The sequence below is a fragment of the Piliocolobus tephrosceles genome, chromosome 5 (genome assembly GCF_002776525.5).
Source record: "Piliocolobus tephrosceles isolate RC106 chromosome 5, ASM277652v3, whole genome shotgun sequence".
NCBI lineage: Eukaryota > Metazoa > Chordata > Mammalia > Primates > Cercopithecidae > Piliocolobus > Piliocolobus tephrosceles.
The window spans coordinates 164,625,114-164,642,242 of NC_045438.1; the positions used below are offsets into that span (position 1 = coordinate 164,625,114).

A 17,129-nucleotide genomic window follows, 5' to 3' on the forward strand; every position below is an offset into this window, starting at 1 on the left:
TCATTTAATCCTTGCCACAATACCCCAAGGGAGGTATTGTTGTTTTTTCCATTTGTCAGATGAGGACATTGAAGACTAAAGAATTTAAGAAGCTTCCCCAAGGTCACATGTAAATGGCAGACACTAGATTCAAATACAGGTCTGTCTTTACTCTCAGGCTGAAGCTTCTCCCCTGCTATCCCAGTGCTCCTTATTGTTATGATTTTCATTTTAGTGTAGTATTATTTCCATTTTGGTAAACTGAGGAAACTGAGGTATAACGATTGGGAGTGGTCCCTCGATGGCCACCCAGCTGGTAAAGGACAGAGCCACCTGGGAGCCTCTGGAGGCTTCTTAATCCACAACCTCATGGGGTGAAGACAGATGATTGCTGCTGCAAAAGAGTAGGGCTGCGCCTTTCCGGCAGTGACGACCTACCCACACGAGAACATGCCTCTCGCAAAGGATCTCCTTCATCCCTCCCCAGAAGAGAAGAGGAAACACAAGAAGAAACGCTTGGTGCAGAGCCCCAGTTCCTATTTCATGGATGTGAAATGCCCAGGATGCTATAAAATCACCACGGTCTTTAGCCATGCACAAGCGGTAGTTTTGTGTATTGGCTGCTCCACTGTCCTCTGCCAGCCTACAGGAGGAAAAGCAAGGCTTACAGAAGGATGTTCCTTTAGGAGGAAGCAGCACTAAAAGCACTCTGAATCAAGATGAGTGGGAAACCATCTCAATAAACACATTTTGGATTTAAAAAAAAAAAAAAGTAGGGCTGTAGCTGTAGAGAAGTTATGAGATTGGGGCACAATAGCTCAATTGCCTAATCCATCAGACGCCTTTGCTGCCATATTCAAGCTCCAAACAGAATGCCATGTAGCACAACTTAAAAGGGCAATACACTAGAAGGCAGATATACCCGGATTGGTTTCTTGGTCAATTAATTGACCTCTCTGAGCCTCGGTCTCCTCTTCGGGAAATGCAACCAACTTTACAGAATCATTAGGAGCATTAAATGAGATAGCTGCTGGGAACTATGCCCTTCATGCCTGACACTTCAATGCACCCACCGTCCTTTGCCCTTGCCACAGGTCTGTCTTTTTTTCTCTTGTATCCAGAAGGTTTGTACTTATCACACCCTAATCAGGAAATGTTTTAGGACACTGAGTCCTGGTCATGGGTTTTTCCCACAGGGATTGACCAGAAGCCTGGACCTCTCACTGTTTTTTAGTGAATGCATCTTTCCAGGCTTTAGGCCTTGTAAAACAAAACCATATTGCATTAGAGTCACATGTCTTGAATGGTGAGAGTGAGCTGACAATTGCATCTGTTTGAAAGCAGAGATGACTTCTTACGTATCAGAGGCTCTCAGACCCAAGACTTCGCTTGGTAGATGGAGATAAAAAGTCTAAGTGACCACCAGTGGTTAATAGGTAGCCCATCTTTATTCATTTATTCTCTTGAAAGTGCATTTTGAGATTTTGAGACAAGAGCTGCAGTTTAGTCATGCTGTATACCAGACTGCTGGTCACTTAAGAAAATGTCCTTGTGGTTGTCTGCAGATAGCAATGTGTGGGCCTCCATCGAGTGCTAAAGTCACCACTTCTGGACAATAAGTTCCATGAGGGCTGGAACGTTATAGCCTACACAGTGGGTGAGCTAGTAAATGGTGATGTTGGATGTTGCTGGCAGTTGAATGAATGGGTGGGTGGATGGATGCATGGATAGAGGGTCTCAACTTTTCCAAAAACGAGATTCTGTAGAACAAAGACACCATAAGAACACAAGTAGATTACCACTTCCCTCTGGGTTTTCGGCAAAAATTTTCTACCACAAGTTACATAAGCACATACGTAAAAAGAAAAACTGGATGAAGGAAGTGAGCCTATTGGATGACATTAGTCCTGGCCACAGCCAGCCACCACAGACAGAAGACTCTCCCCAGGCTCCAGAGTGGGCCACAGCCACAATGGCAGCCATGCCACTTCAGCTTTCAGTGATGAGCTCACACTTACACCCACAGTCTCCTTTCCTAGGTTAAGAAGGAAGTGGCACCAGAAGTCAACAATTTTATGTTTTTCTTTTTTGCCTGTACAAATGGAAGAAGCATGAAACAAAAATTCCCCCAAATCCTACAACGGCCTTGGACAATTAGTAACAGCTTCATTTGAAAATCCTACCAACTTCACATAAAGCCACCACAAATGTTTTTAGTAACAATTTGGAGGGGAAAAGAGAGCAGTGACTTACAAAGGACCTGCTGTGTACCATGCACGGGGGAGCTGGTTTTACAGGTAGTGTCCCTTATCCTCAAAATAGTCCTGTATTGCCATTCATGTTAAATGACGGAAGTAAATGGGTCACATGACTCACCCAAATTTGTAAAAGTGACAGATTCAAATCTAGCTCTAAAATAAAATATCAGGTTTAAGTAAGAAATATTCAGGTGAGGTAATAAGAAAGTTGAAATAGAGTGCTGGATGGATTAGCACATCTTGCATAAACCATGAATAATACAATGATCACGTACGTTTTTGTTTTGATTTACTGACCCACGTTCTGTAGGTCATGTGCTTTAGGTTGTTTTTGGTTTTTTACTACTAGAAATAGATTTGAGCCGACACATCTACAATCGTATCTGATTCTCTTATAATCACCTCAGATGTTTGCCATAACATTTACCATTCAGTGCTTCCCAAACTGGTGCCTTCTGGAACACTTCTCACTGAGGTATTATAGAAGGGGAATTGAAAAAGTCTTGCATGCACAAATTTAAATTAAACAGAGGTAAGCAAAAGTACAGATTTATTTAATGCCAAACTTTCCAGTTTCCAGAATCTTTAACTGTTAATGTGTATAAGAAATTGTTGACTGGGCGTAGTGGCTCATGCCTGTAATCCTAGCACTTTGGGAGGCTAAGGCGGGCAGATCACCTGAGGCCAGGAGTTCGAGACCAGCCTGGCCTACATGGTGAAATGCCATCTCTACTAAAAATACAAAAAATTAGCCAGGTGTGGTGGTGGGCTCCTGTAATCCCGGCTACTCGGGAGGCTGAGGCAGGAGAATCGCTTGAACCGGGGAGGTAGAGGTTGCAGTGAGCTGAGATCACATCATTGCACTCCAGTCTGGGCAATAAGAGTGAAACTCAATGAAAGGAAGGAAGGAAGGAAGGAAGATTAATTGTCAAGGGTCATGCTGTGTACAGCATTGCTCAAACTTATTTGAACTCAGAATCTTTTTTTTTTGTACCATGCTTATGAACAACTCCAAAAAGAGTAGGCAAAACCTTGACTACACAGATTTGTAGTCACAAGCTCAGCCCTAGAAGCTGCCATCAGATGAACTGTGAGTCTGTTCTTGGTGCCTGGCATTAACTTGGGCCAATTCAGCGTCTGAGAGTCCCAGACTGGCTAGGTTCATCTTACCTTTCAAGCTACTCTATTAATGCTTAATAATAATAACTTTTCACAGAAAGTACTTCAAAGTCTCAATTTCTTTCACCCACACACCAGGCCATCATTAGCCATTGACACGTTGATTTTCCACTGAGAGCAGGGGCCATGTCTTGCTCACCTTCCCATCACCTTGGTTAACTCATTCGTGACTGTCGAAATGGTCCTCAGATGCCTGCCCATCTCTCCATGTACACGAGGCAAACACTTCTATCTCCAATTGACCATTAACAAAACTGAGGTGCAAAGTGAAAGTTAGGAAGTGGCACAACCAGGACTAGAACTCACAACTTGGGATGCTGAGTCATGAGGTCATTCTGCTAAAGGCATGCTGGTCTACGGCTCTAAATTGTTACTGAATAGTATTCTAAAAGGAAAGAAGATTGAGATGAAAAGTTTAAAAATGACCACATTGGATTCTTGCTGCTCTTACGTCACAGGACTATCTGAACAGCCCAGGGTTAAGTTGCTGCTGGGCTGAAGATGTTAACAAGCAGAAAGAATGACACTAACTCTTTCACAACTGGACAAATGAGAACAGTAAACAGGAACCCATCCTGCCACTGCCCAGGGAAACACATGCATACTGAAATCGCTCCTCTGTGGACCATCAAATGAAACTCGCCCCTGCGGCCGCACTGTTTAGAACTGTGCCAGGTTGTTACCCAGCTGACCCAAATCCTACCATCCAGTACTCAGTCCTTTGCCCATTAACTAGCTCTTAGGGGAGTAATATCGGGGATAGAAAATACGTTGTAAATTTAATTTAGGGAAATGTTATCCTATGTGCCTTGGCAGCATGTAGGCACAGCTAAGGGCTATTGGGCCTTTCTGCTGAGGGGCTGTGAGCCTTACACTGGTTGCCTTTTCCCAAGGCTCTTTATCAAAGTTCCCGAGCTGGCCTGCATAGAGGAAGTGTGAAAGGCTTTCCAGTAGTTCAGTTACTGCTCCTCAACCCAGCAATGAAGGAATGGGATCAACACTGGGCCATAGCCCTAGTCAGAATATGATCCATAGAGCTAAGATGTTGAAACTCAGGAAAAAACACTGCTTAGACCAAGTATTATTTTGATAAAATACTTTCATGTTGGAAAACCTAGAATTAAGAGCATTTCCAAGGGAATGTGTTTACTCCACACTGTGAGTTGCCAGCAGCAGGAAAGAACCACATAATTTCCATGAGGATAAGAGAAAAGTTCACCTGGGCGGAGTCATTTCAACATTCCCATTTACTCAGGGAGATCATCCGGAGAAAGTTCAGATGAAGACACCATAGCCTGTGCTCACAAATGATCAACAAACCCAGATTTGGAGTGTTTAGTAACAGAACTTAGTCTGGAGTGTGTGTAACGTAAGTCAGCAGGTCTGAAACTTAGGCTGTCTGGACCACCACCTCATCGCAGAGGTGGTGACGCTGGGCCTGCCCTGCTCACACAGCTGAAGGGTATCACTGGGAAGGGAGTGGGCTCTGAGATAATCCAACCCAGTGCTTCCCAGCCTTTAATGAGAAATGGTAAACCAGTGCAAGGAAGAGCATGGATTTGGAGTCAGATGGCCGTCCAGTGATGGAATCCTGGCTCTGCCATTATTAGCTGAGTTGAGCAAACTCCCTGAAAACTCTGTGACGTGGAAATTACAACACACGGTAAGCACACAGAACAGCACAGAGTGCATTCCACAAATGGTGGCTCTTGGCCAGCCCACACTCAGTGAGCGGCAGCACTGCCCTGGGCCCAGGCTTTACAGGGTTCCAATCTAGCCCCTACCCACTGGAGTGAGGACGTGCCCACCTGGAGCTCATGTGTCTTTCTGTAGACCACATTCCAGGTAACTGGGACCCCAAATTTCCTGCCCAAGATGCTCTGCTGTCACTTTCAGGACCTGCATGAAGGGATTCCTTAGGCTCTGTCTTCCTGTGGAGCACCATAGTGCAGGTGACACCACCCTTAGGCCTGAGGGGTGAAGGCGGGCAGCTGTTGTGAGTCATGCATAGAGCTTGGGCATGTGGTCTAAACAGGCCGAGCCTGTGTGTGAGAGCCACTCCGGAGCTGGGGTGAGAAGAGGAGGGGGCAGGCCAGAGGCCAGGAGCTGGCATGTCCTGCACTGCTACATACATATGCTATTAACCTCAAAGTGGCCAGAAATTTTACATTTGAACCTTGTCTTCAGGCCATTATGACGGTATCTTTGCAAAGGCAGGAGGATATGGACATTATTTATCAGTTTGGCAAGCAACTTTTACATATTTAAACCTATGGTGTGTGGGCCTCCATGTGCACTCTTGTCTGGTACCCCACAAATGTTAGGGGCAGAACTGACAACTACAATTGTATATATTTTTCATTGCATCAAGCACTCTATGGAAGATCCCATATTCTACCATGTTGAACACTAATGTCGGCTCTTTTCCAAGAGTCGTATTTATATGGCTTCATTTTTATGAGGAATGAATGAGAAATTTTTATGGCTTCTAAAAAATTTCATTTTTAGAGGCAGGGTCTTGCTCTGTCGCCCAGGTTGGAGTGCAGCGGTACAATCGTAACTCACTGCATCTTAGAACTCCTGGGTTCAAGCCATCCTCCTGCCTCAGCCTCCTGAATAGCTGGGATGACAGGTGTGCACCAGGCCCTGCTTCTTATATTTATTCTTTAAGGGAAGTTCAAAACAAACCTAAAGAAACAACAGCCTGCGGGACACTGGACATCACAGTGTAGTTCATCGGGGGCATAGTGGCTTGTTTTAGAGTCAGTAGTGCCCTCGGAATGGTCATGTTGGCCCCTCAGAAGCAGAAGTTGGTTGATCCCTGCTTCAATGATCAGCCACTAATGAGGCTCAGCTATTCCCTCATCTCAGCTTCTCTCTGTGTCTTTCTTTAGATTATTATCAAACACATATTTTTATTTAGCTTCTCATGTATTTCTTCTTTTTTGCTCAGCTTAACAGCTAAGGTGTGCATTCCTTGAGAGTCGAGGCTATGTCTAATATCTCTGTTTCTGGCATAGAACTGAACACATAAGCATAGCTTAGGAATATTTGTTAACTGGATCATCGAGGTGTCTGACAGGACCAAGTAAGTTTGGTTTCTAACATAGCCTGGTTTTAGATGTTCTGAATTCTTCTAAACATAATACATTTGAAAACAACCCTTTGTTTCAAACAGTGGTTTATCTCAGACTCTAAAACTGGTGGATATCAAAGTATTGGTTTCTTGACCAGGTTTTTAAGGTGGTTCATTTCTTTATAGACACAGTCTTCAAGCAGCTTCCTCAAGGGCTTGACTCACTAACCTTGTTGAATCTCCATGATGAGTAGAACCCGGTGTATTAAGTATTAAGTTTTTCACTGATACATAATAATTGTACATATTGATGAGGTACATGTGACATTTTGATTTGTGCCTATGATGTGTAATAATCAATTTAGAGTATTTAGGATAACTGTCACTTCAAACACTTATCATTCTCTGTGTGTCCTTGACACAAGTAATTTCTCTTTTAGAAATTAATCCTAAGGAAACCAAGCAGAGTCCACCTGTAAGCCCAGGATGACAGGAGGGACGACATCTGCTTTGACAAGCCGTCATAAAAGTATGTTTTTAAATAAATTCCAGCTTCATGGGAAAATTCTCACAATATAATATTAAATTAAAAAGCAGGATATAATATTATCTACAGAATATACAGTATAAACCCAAGTGTGTAAGGAACACACACAACTACATTAAGACGTTAACAGAGTTGTTATTTGTAGCTGTGGAATTCTGAGCAATTTTATTTTCTAATACATCTTTGTCACATGTGTGAATATATTTCAAAAAGCTTTTTCAAAAAATAAGAAATTCCAGATGGGTATGATGGCTCATGCCTGTAATCTCAGCACTTTGGGAGGCGGAGGCAGGTGGATCACTTGAGATCAGAAGTTCAAGACCAGCCTGGCCAATGTGGTAAAACCCCGTCTCTACTAAAAATACAAAAATTAGCTGGGTGTGGTAGCATACGCCTCTCATCCCAACTACTAAGGAGGCTGAGGCAGGAGAATCACTTGAACCTGGGAGGCAGAGGTTGCAGGGAGCCGAGATCGCACTACTGCGCTCCAGTCTGGGCGACAGAGAAAGACTCTGTCTGAAACAACAACAACAACAACAAATAAAAATAGGAAATTCCTTGAACAAAATTAAAAGTGAAAAATGACACCAAAAAAGATTTTTGCAAGTGAAAAGTGACACCAAAGAAAAATTTTGCAATATACACGAGTCATAAGGTTGCTATCACTAATTTATAAAGAACACACGTATATGGAAGAGCAAAGTAGTAACACTTACATAGAAAAATAGTAAAATATCTTGGGCAGAGATCAGCTCTCCACCAAAACCTGCCTCCCCTTCTCTGCAGTCCTGGCCTTGCACTGGGTCACCCTGCCCAGGACACTGTGTTTTCCGTGTCTCTTGGAGTTTGGTGTGACTTTGAGGTTCAGCTCTCTCCAGTGGATTGTGACAGAAGTGGGGTGCACAAATTTTATGTCTGGCCCAAAACCCTAGTAAGCAGGCTATAAAACAGTGAAATTCCATTTCCAAAACTTAGTATACAGTGCATAGTGCTGTCAGCACTTTACTGATACGAGTTCATTTCATCCTAGCAACAACTCCATGAAGCAGGAAAGAATCTCCCCACTTGAGAGATGAGAAAGCTGAGGCTGGAGACAAAGTTCACTGTGTGGCATGTGGTATATTTATGTATAGAAACGACCTGAAATGTGATGCACACTAAAACACTATGGTGGTTATTTCTGGATGTTCTGACTACAAGTACTGTGTGTACATATGTTTTCTCAACAAATATACAATCTATAATTATACATGTGAAATTTTTAAATAGTAAAAAGAATTAAATGACAGCAAAATAATTAGAGTTTTATGGACAATCAATTGCACAATATAAGACTGTTGGCCAGGGCTGGGCACGGTGGTTCACGCCTGTAATCTCAGCACTTTGGGAGGTCGAGGTGGGTGTATCACCTGAGGTCATGAGTTCCAGACCAGCCTGGCCAACATGGTGAAACCCTCTCTCTACTAAAAATGCAAAAATTAACGGGGTGTGGTGGCAGGCGCCTGTAATCCCAGCAACTTGGGAGGCTGAAGCAGGAGGACTGCTTGAACGCAGGAGGCGGATGTTGCAGTAAGCCGAGATTGCACCACTGCACTCCAGTAACTTTAAGAGGAGTAGATTGTATGTAAACCATCCCCATCTCCCTACTTTTTTTGGTAATTCTAAACACACACACACAAAAACCCAGATACGTTAGTCCGTTCTCACACTACTGTGAAGAAATACCCGAGACCAGATAATATATAAAGAAAAGAGGTTTAGTTGACTCACAGTTCTGCATTGCTGGAGAGGCCTCAGGAAACGTACAGTCATGGCAGGAGGCAAAGGAGAAGTCTGTGCCTCCTTCACAGGGCGACAGGACAGGGTGAGTGCAAGCAGGGGAAATGCCGGATGCTTACGAGACCATCAGATCTCGTGAGAACTCACTAACTCTCACAAGAACAACGTGGGGGAAACAACCCCATGATTCAGTTGCCTCCACCTGGTCTCACCCTTTCCGCTTGAGGATTATGGGGATTATAATTTGAGGTGAGATTTGGGTGGGGACACAGAGCCAAACTGTATCCCCAAGTCCGAAAGCTTTAAAGGAGGACAGAAGAGCTGACAATCACTGGGAGGTTACAACCCACCCTGACCCTTCTGTCCGTCTAAGTGATAAGGAACTCTGCCCCATTTTAAACCATCCTGCCTCCCAAAGGCTCCTACAGTGTCTCAGACACGGAATAGAAGGTGCTCGGAACTGGATATTCCTTGGCATGACGAAGTCAACAGCACCGCTGCCGGTCAGAGGGTGACTATGGTGAACGAACGGTGCTCCCTGTCACGGGAAAAGACTGGGCACTGCTCTGTGTGACCGAACGTGACCCTCTGACTCACACCCAGTTGTGATGGGGAGGCCTACCTACCTGGGCTGCCCATGCAGGCCGCTGAGCTCATGACAGATGCGCCAATCCTAGCAAGTTCTAAACCAGCAAACTTTTTCTGTAAAGTGCCAGAGAGTGAATATTTTAGACTTTCAGGCCATACAGTCTCTGTCGCATCCCTGCCTTGTAGTGTGAGTGGGGTATGGCTGTGTCTCATTAAAACTCCCTCCTCTTTTTTTTCTGTTATTTTTTGAGACAGGGTCTCTCTCTGTCACCCAGGCTGGAGTGCAGTGGTGTGATCTCGGCTCCCTACAACCTCCGCCTTCCAGGTTCAAGCAATTCTCCTGCCTCAGACCCCCGAGTAGCTGGGATTACAGGCGCGTGCCACCACGCCTGGCCAAATTTTTGTACTTTTAGTAGAAACGGAGTTTCACCGTGTTCACCAGGATGGTCTTGATCTCCTAACCTTGTGATCCACCTGCCTTGGCCTCCCAAAGTGCTGGGATTACAGGCGTGAGCCACTGCGTCCGGCCAATAAAACTCTTTTTACAGCTGGGCACGGTGGCTCACGCCTGTAATCCCAGCACTTTGGGAGGCGGAGGCAGACAGATCACCTGAGGTCAGGAGTTCGAGACCAGCCTGACCAACATGGCGAAACCCCATCTCTGCTAAAAATGTTTAAAAAATTAGCCAGGCGTGGTGGCACATGCCTGTAATCACAGCTACTCAGGAGGCTAAGGCACGAGAATCACTTGAATCTGGGAGGCAGAGGTTGCAATGAGCCAAGATCACACCACTGCACTCCAGCCTGGGCAACGAGAGCAAAACTCTGTCTTAAAAAAACAAAAATGGCTGGGCGTGGTGGCTCAAGCCTGTAATCTCAGCACTTTGGGAGGCCAAGACAGGTGGATCACGAGGTCAGGAGATAGAGACCATCCTTGCTAACACGGTGAAACCCCGTCTGTACTAAAAAACTACAAAAAACTAGCCGGGTGAGGTGGCGGGCGCCTGTAGTCCCAGCTACTCGGGAGGCTGAGGCAGGAGAATGGTGTAAACCCGGGAGGCGGAGCTTGCAGTGAGCCGAGATCCGGCCACTGCACTCCAGCTTGGGCGACAGAGCGAGACTCCTTCTCAAAAAAAAAACCAAACCAACAAACAAAAAACACAAACAAAAATGAAAACTCTTTTTACAAAAACTCTCCCAACAATTCATCCACCTAACCAAAAACAACAAAACTGGCCAACCCGCCATGGTTTGCCACACTGTGATGAACCTGGATCAATGGCACCAGCCTCTCCTGAGAGCGAGTCAGAACCGTGGAAATCATGCCCCTCCCCAGACCTGCTGAGTCAAGATGTGCATTTGAAGAAGATCCGCAGTGATTAGTGTGCACATTACAGCGTGAGAAGTCCCGGCACAGAGCAGGTGCTCAAGCCCGGCCGCTCCTTGGTGTCACCTGGGGAGGTTTAAAAATGTACTGATGCCCAGAGATTCTGACTGATTTGGTATTAGGTAGAGTCCAGGCACTGGGAGTCTGGAAAGCTTCCGGGATTTTCATATATGGTCAGAAGTGAGACTCGATAGAGATGGTCACCTGAACATACCCAATGGTGACTCAGTGATGAGAAACACTGCCTCTCAGAAAGACTCAGCAGCCCTGGCTCGGCTGTCGAGATGCCCATTTGTTTATACCTTGCCAGGATGCAGGCCTGCACCCAGCCCCGGGGAGGGCCCCCTGCCCACTCCTGATCTCTTGAGAGGGTTCTTGTGTGGCTTTCACAACCAGTCCACAGAGGACAGAGTCCTGGGAGCCACACCCAGCCATGTGCAGAGCAAGAAGCCAGGCGCTGTGATTTAGCTCCTGGAGAACATGGAAGTACTTAGATGTCATTGATCCAGAAAGAACGGATGACTGTGAAGTCAGGACGGATCATGTGATCAGAAAGCCTAACCCTGAATTTCACCACAGAACATATTTATAAAAAGAACAAACACGAAGCTGCTGCATGCCAGATGGAGTTCTTTAGAAATTTCCTGGGAGGAGGGCGGGGGTGGGCAGGCATCACAGCACATGCTGCCGTGGATCTGTTGGGGGGACCACCAAAGGCGAGGCATCGTGAGAGCTAAAGAGGCATTAGGAAACAGAATGTGGCACCGGGAACTGCGGACAGCAACGAACCATGGCAGTGGTATGCAGACCTGCTCCCGGGAAGCCTGAGGGTGAACTCCTGGGCAACCTAGAGGTGTTGGAATCAGGAATCCCTGCTCCGTGTCTCCAACCCAAAATCTGTACCCCACTCCCGAAAAACTACCATGCAAGGGTGCAAAGGAAACACATGGTTCCCCCGTTCACCTTGTGATCACGGCAGCCCCCTTTGTTGCCCCAGCTCCTTCCACATTGGCAGACAGTCCGACCTCTCAGGCCTTCTTCAGCCCAGACACACCTTTGGGCCCTGAAATCAGATGACTCAGCCTCTGACTAAGCTTGCTCAACCATCAGGTCCCATCCACAGATTCGACTTGTGTTTATTCTGGGGAGTCAGCTTCCTTCTTTCACAGATTTTGGGTGCAGATTTTGAGGTCAATATTCACAGTGTGAATATTTAAAATTTCTGGCCACAGCATCATAATTAGTCCAAAGCGAGGGCTCAGATGTTCATATCTTGGGAGACTTATCTGGCCTATTATTCCCCAAGTCTGGGGAAGGGGTGGCTTGGAGACTTTGGACAGGAAGTTAGTGTCCGTCCTCTGAGACTGTTTGGCATGGGAGACCTCATCAGAACAAAACGAGAGGCGATCCTGCATTGCATTGTCCGGGGAGGGATGGCAGGCATGCCCTGGGCAGCTCCCGGCAAACCAGACATGTGGTCACTCAACCACACCCTACCACCACGCCACGTTGCCATGTCCTTTGACAGAATGTTGAGATTCGTCGTGCCTTGTTTGGTCGGGGCAAAGTGCACTCGGCATCCACGCAAGCTTCACAGCACATACATTTCTCTAACAGGCCACCACAGCCTTATTGTATCACGTCCGTTGTGCCATACAGAAATTACTCCATTTTTCTTCTACATCTTCCTTCTACATAGTTTTGTTTATACAAAACTAATGGTAGTGCCAGGTCATTGTCCTTTGGAGGGATGAGGAAGCTTTTCTCACACACAGCTCAGAAAATGATGTACACAGCAAAGACCCACGTTGGAGGCCTCTCAGTATACGTTTGTGCTGATGCAGGCTGCACTTAGGAGCCATTTAGATGTGTAAAAATGCTCTTTTCTAGTGTTTACAAGATACCATGAACCAGATTGCCTCATGTGGTGAAAAGGGCGGAGTAAATGTCCCCAAATGAATGGTTTTTAAATAATTGTGTAGGGAGATTTGCTGTAGGGAGATTGAACAGCCCAGCTCTTGGGACAAGCTGGAGATATGAACTGTTTGCAGGCAGGCAAATGTTTACTAGGTTTAAAGAGCAGGAGGTGCAGCTAAACAGCTAGAGAAACACTTGTGTGATATGCCACTGTAGAAATGCTTCCCTAAAGGAGTGATATCTGGGATCACTGATCAAACTGGGAAATTAAAAAGTAAGTTTCATCCATTTATTTGCTATATGGCCTTGATGACAATGCCTCACTTTCCTCATCTGTAGGGTTTGAGTAACAGTAGTAGACCCACCCCTGGGGGGTACAATCGGATCATGTACACAGGACTTTCTTGGCATGGGGCAGGGCACAGGGCACATTGGAAGGGCTTGGTAAATACCAGCTGTTAATAATGTACCATTTAATGACTTCCCTTGTGATCAGTCCCTCCAAATGTGTGAGAGTGACACCTGCTTCATCCCTTCCCTGGAGGTGCTGTCTTCAATCACTGAGCCCCTGCGTGTCCGGGAGGTTGGGGAAGCCACAGAAATCCTATCCAAGGGGCCTCTTCATTGCTGTGGCTCTGGTTGTGCTGCTCTGGGGCCTGAGGCCTCTCCTAAGTCACACACCTGCATCCAGCGCCCTGTGTCGGCCTTCGCTCCAGGGTCCCAGAGACCTCAACATCTGCATATGCCACACTGGCATCATCATTTTTTCTCCCCAGTCTCTGCTCATCCCTGTGGTCTCTGTCGGAGAACGGCACCCTGGCTTCCCACCACCCTGGCAGGAAAGCTGCATACAAATGGAGCTTTCACTCTCCTTTTCTCTCTCCCTTGCTTTTCTCTCACCAGCAGGTCTCCGGGTTGCCAGGCGTTCTGCTTCCTCCCACCTGCCTCTTTTAGACTCCCCGCCCAGAGCCCTTTAACACTGACTGCCAGGGCAGGTGCTGGTGTCAGAAGCTGGGACTCTGCACACTCTGTGGTCCACGGCTCCTGCAGCGTGGGGCTGATGTCACCTTCACAGGACTTCCACCCAAGCTTGCAGCCTTGAGACGCTCTCTCCTTCCCCAGCCTGCTCCCCACTCTCTCACAGGTAGGTCTCCCCAAGATTAATTTCTTGATAAAGCTCTTGCTTGTGAATATATGTCTCAGCGTCTACTTCTGGTGCACCCGACCTCAGGCACCTCATGCTCCGAGTAGACAAGTCTACACACCATCAGGTCAGTGCGCTCTGTTCTGTCTCCACTCCACGAGATCCGCCCCTCTGAAATGTTCTTCCTTGCTTTTCTCGATGCTGGGCCCACCGATGCTCAAGGCCCCTTCCAAAGGTGCACCGAAGGAACCCTTTCCGGGTTGGCTCACCCTCCCTCTGGCTTCAGCTGAGTGCAACGGGGCTGTGTGCTGTCCAGGACCTGAGGCCCTGGGCGTAGGGTGCGCACTCAGCACTGGCCCTGCGGTGTCAGGTAGGGAAGGCAGGCGTATCCCTCCGCCCTACCTGTGTACAAAGGTGAGAGCATGCTCCACTTACTCTGCATCTTCTCTTTGTCAAACTCCTGGATCATTCCAGTTGCTCAGCAAACCTCTTTTTTCCGCCCTGGTAAGAGTCAGGGCTGAAATTTCCCATGTCCCACCCAGTAAGGCCAGGGAGACAGTGAAAATACGGTGGTGCATTCACACCGGTTGGTACTGGCCACCTGACCCCTCCCCAGCCCCCCTAGGTCTCTCCATGAGCCCACATTTAAAGGGTGACCTTGTCACAGCAGAGGGCTTGGGTACCTGCCCCAGCATGTCAGCAAATGGCCAGTCCAATCCTTCTGTGCACGTGCCTGGCATATTGTTAAATATTTTGTGGTATAAGTTCTATTTGTGTTGATAGTTTCAGGTAAGAACAAACAGAAGCAGACAGCACCATTACCGCGGAGATCCCCAGGGCCAGCCCACAGCGACCTGTGCTGCTTGGCCCTTTCCTGGCCAAATCAGCCCTGGTACCTGGCAGATGAGATTCAGATGCTCAGCACCCCCACAGCAACAGTGAGGCAGCTCTGGCAATAAGCAAAAATGGTGGGCGGCAGCCTTCTGGGCACAGGAGCCTGCCGGGTCCGTGACAGTAGGGAAAGAAAGCTTTCTACCTAATGCCTCCTCTCCTCCAGGACAGTCCAAACCAGTGTGGTCTGGACCCAGAGCATTGGAAGGAGTCTGCCACCAGCCAAAGGGCAGACTGTTGCCCCTGCTGAGCAGCCTTGGAGAGGCTGGCACATCACATGCAGCATTTTTCCAGGTCATGCCAAAGTTGAGATCTTTTTCCAAGCAGGGCACAAAGGATTCCTACTTAGTGCTTTAAGAAGGAAATCATCGCTGTTTACCTTCAAATGCAGACACCCTGAGTAATTTCAGGCTGGTTTGGACATGCAGGATTTGAAGCAGAGCACAGGAAAGTAGTTTATAGAATTAATCAGGATATGAATGAGTGCAATTTGTTAGATACCGCAATATTGCCTTTCATGCTAATTTTTAAATGGCAGAGGCCATCAGGGGCTGGTGGGGACCAGTGTTCAGTGTACTGTTGCTAGGAAGAGAGGGATAACGTCATAGTCTGCAGTCCTGGGCATTTTGGGGCCTTACGTTGATCGTGCAAATCTCAGCAGGTTTGGCAGGACAGGGCTGCTGGTGTCCCCAGCTGTGGAAAGTTCAAGAAATCAAGTAGGCTGGGTGCGGGGGTTCACACCTGTAATCTCAGCACTTTGGGAGGCTGAGGCGGGTGGATCACCTGAGGTCAGGAGTTTGAGACCAGCCTGAACAATATGGTGAAAACCCATATCTACTAAAAATACAAAAATTAGCCAGGCGTGGTGACGCACACCTGTAATCCCAGCTACTCGGGAGGCTGAGGCAGGAGAATCGCTCAAACCCAGGAGGTGGAGGATGCAGTGAGCCAAGATTGCACCATTGCATTCTGGCCTGGGCAGTAAGAGCGAAACTCCATCAAAAAAATATATAAAAATAAATAAATAAATAATCCTTGGCTGAATAAAGAATAAAACTCTATACACACACCCACTCTCTCTCACACACACACAACACACACACACCCTTTATAAGAGGCACATGCTCTGAAATCGTGTAAAAATAGTATGAATGAATTGATGTGACTGTGGCTTCAAAGGTAGATGAGTTCAGTTATGAGTTGGAATTTTCTTCCTGTCGGCTGAAGTGGGTTCACTTGAACAAATACCACGTTTGCAGTCAAGAAAGACCTACATTTCCATCACAGGTAGGCAGCCTTGGGTGAGATGAACAAACGCTTGGCACATGCCGAGTCTATCAGCATTTAGTCATACATGTAGTTACACAGCCTTGCTGATTTCATCTCAGTTTGTTTTCCTGGAAAGGACCTTGAGCTGCTGCATGAAAATTACATGTTAGTGGTGGGAAAAAGAAAACAACACAAAAGTGGCTTTTCTTGACTAGCTGTCAGCAGTGGGAGGGGTGCGGTGGAGTTGGAAACCATTTCTCCTGTGGCTGGCAATTGCCACTTATAGATCTACTTATTTGGAGGGAAAAGAGCTGACACAAAAGGCTCTGTCTGAAATTCTGTGCGTAGAACAAAGCGGCACACGGCGAGATGTAGAATTCCATTAGAGGAAGGCCCCAGCACTCACTGTCCTTCACAACGACCACCCCGCAGGCCCATGAATAGAAGCGCCAGCCACCCACAGCCTCAGTGCCCGGCAGCGTGTCTCCAGGAAGGAAAGGCTCGGGCACAATGCATTTCTCTCAGGTTTGGCTCAGCTTCCCCGGCGTTTGCACCACCACAGAGAAACCTGTCTTCTCCAGGGACCCACAGTTGGGGAGGCCACTCCATGCTGTCGCCCCTTCCTGTCCCCCTGAAACATTTCTTCCTGCCACTCATTTCTCCTAGATGGTATTTTAACTAGTATTTTCTTGACATTTTAAATAAACAATTAAATAAAATCTTGAGTTTCAAGTTCTCTTGAGCAAAAATATTCAGTGCCTCAAACTCAGCAGAGGCAAAAAACAAACTCACCGACATCTCCCGCATCCCCTCCTGCACTCCCTGCTTGGGTCAGAAGGGTCCGCACAGTGGCGAGTCAATCTCACAGCCCTGCCTGTGGGCTTCTCCCAGGTCCCTGCATCTTCCTGTTCCCTGTCCTGGCCCCCTCCTCTGTTTCCACCGCCATGCCCTGAGTACACAGCCTCTGCCCGCCCTCCTGCCCCAGCCAGAGGCTGTCCCCAGCAGTGCCTCCTCCACACCACCGCCAGGTGTCCACCAGGACAGGTCTGCCCCTGCCACCCCCACCCACCCCAACAGAGGGTGGGTGTGCACACACATCCAACACACACACAACT

At 47.2% G+C, this 17,129-nt stretch overlaps 1 protein-coding gene across 1 annotated transcript; it reads left to right on the forward strand.

Moving 5' to 3' along the window:
- Window positions 1-412: 412 nt before the first annotated feature.
- Window positions 413-751, forward strand: LOC111548630 (40S ribosomal protein S27-like). Its single transcript, XM_023221191.3, has one exon. It carries the CDS (start codon window positions 430-432, stop codon window positions 679-681), a length of 252 nt encoding a protein of 83 aa, XP_023076959.1. The 5' UTR covers window positions 413-429; the 3' UTR covers window positions 682-751.
- Window positions 752-17,129: the final 16,378 nt, after the last annotated feature.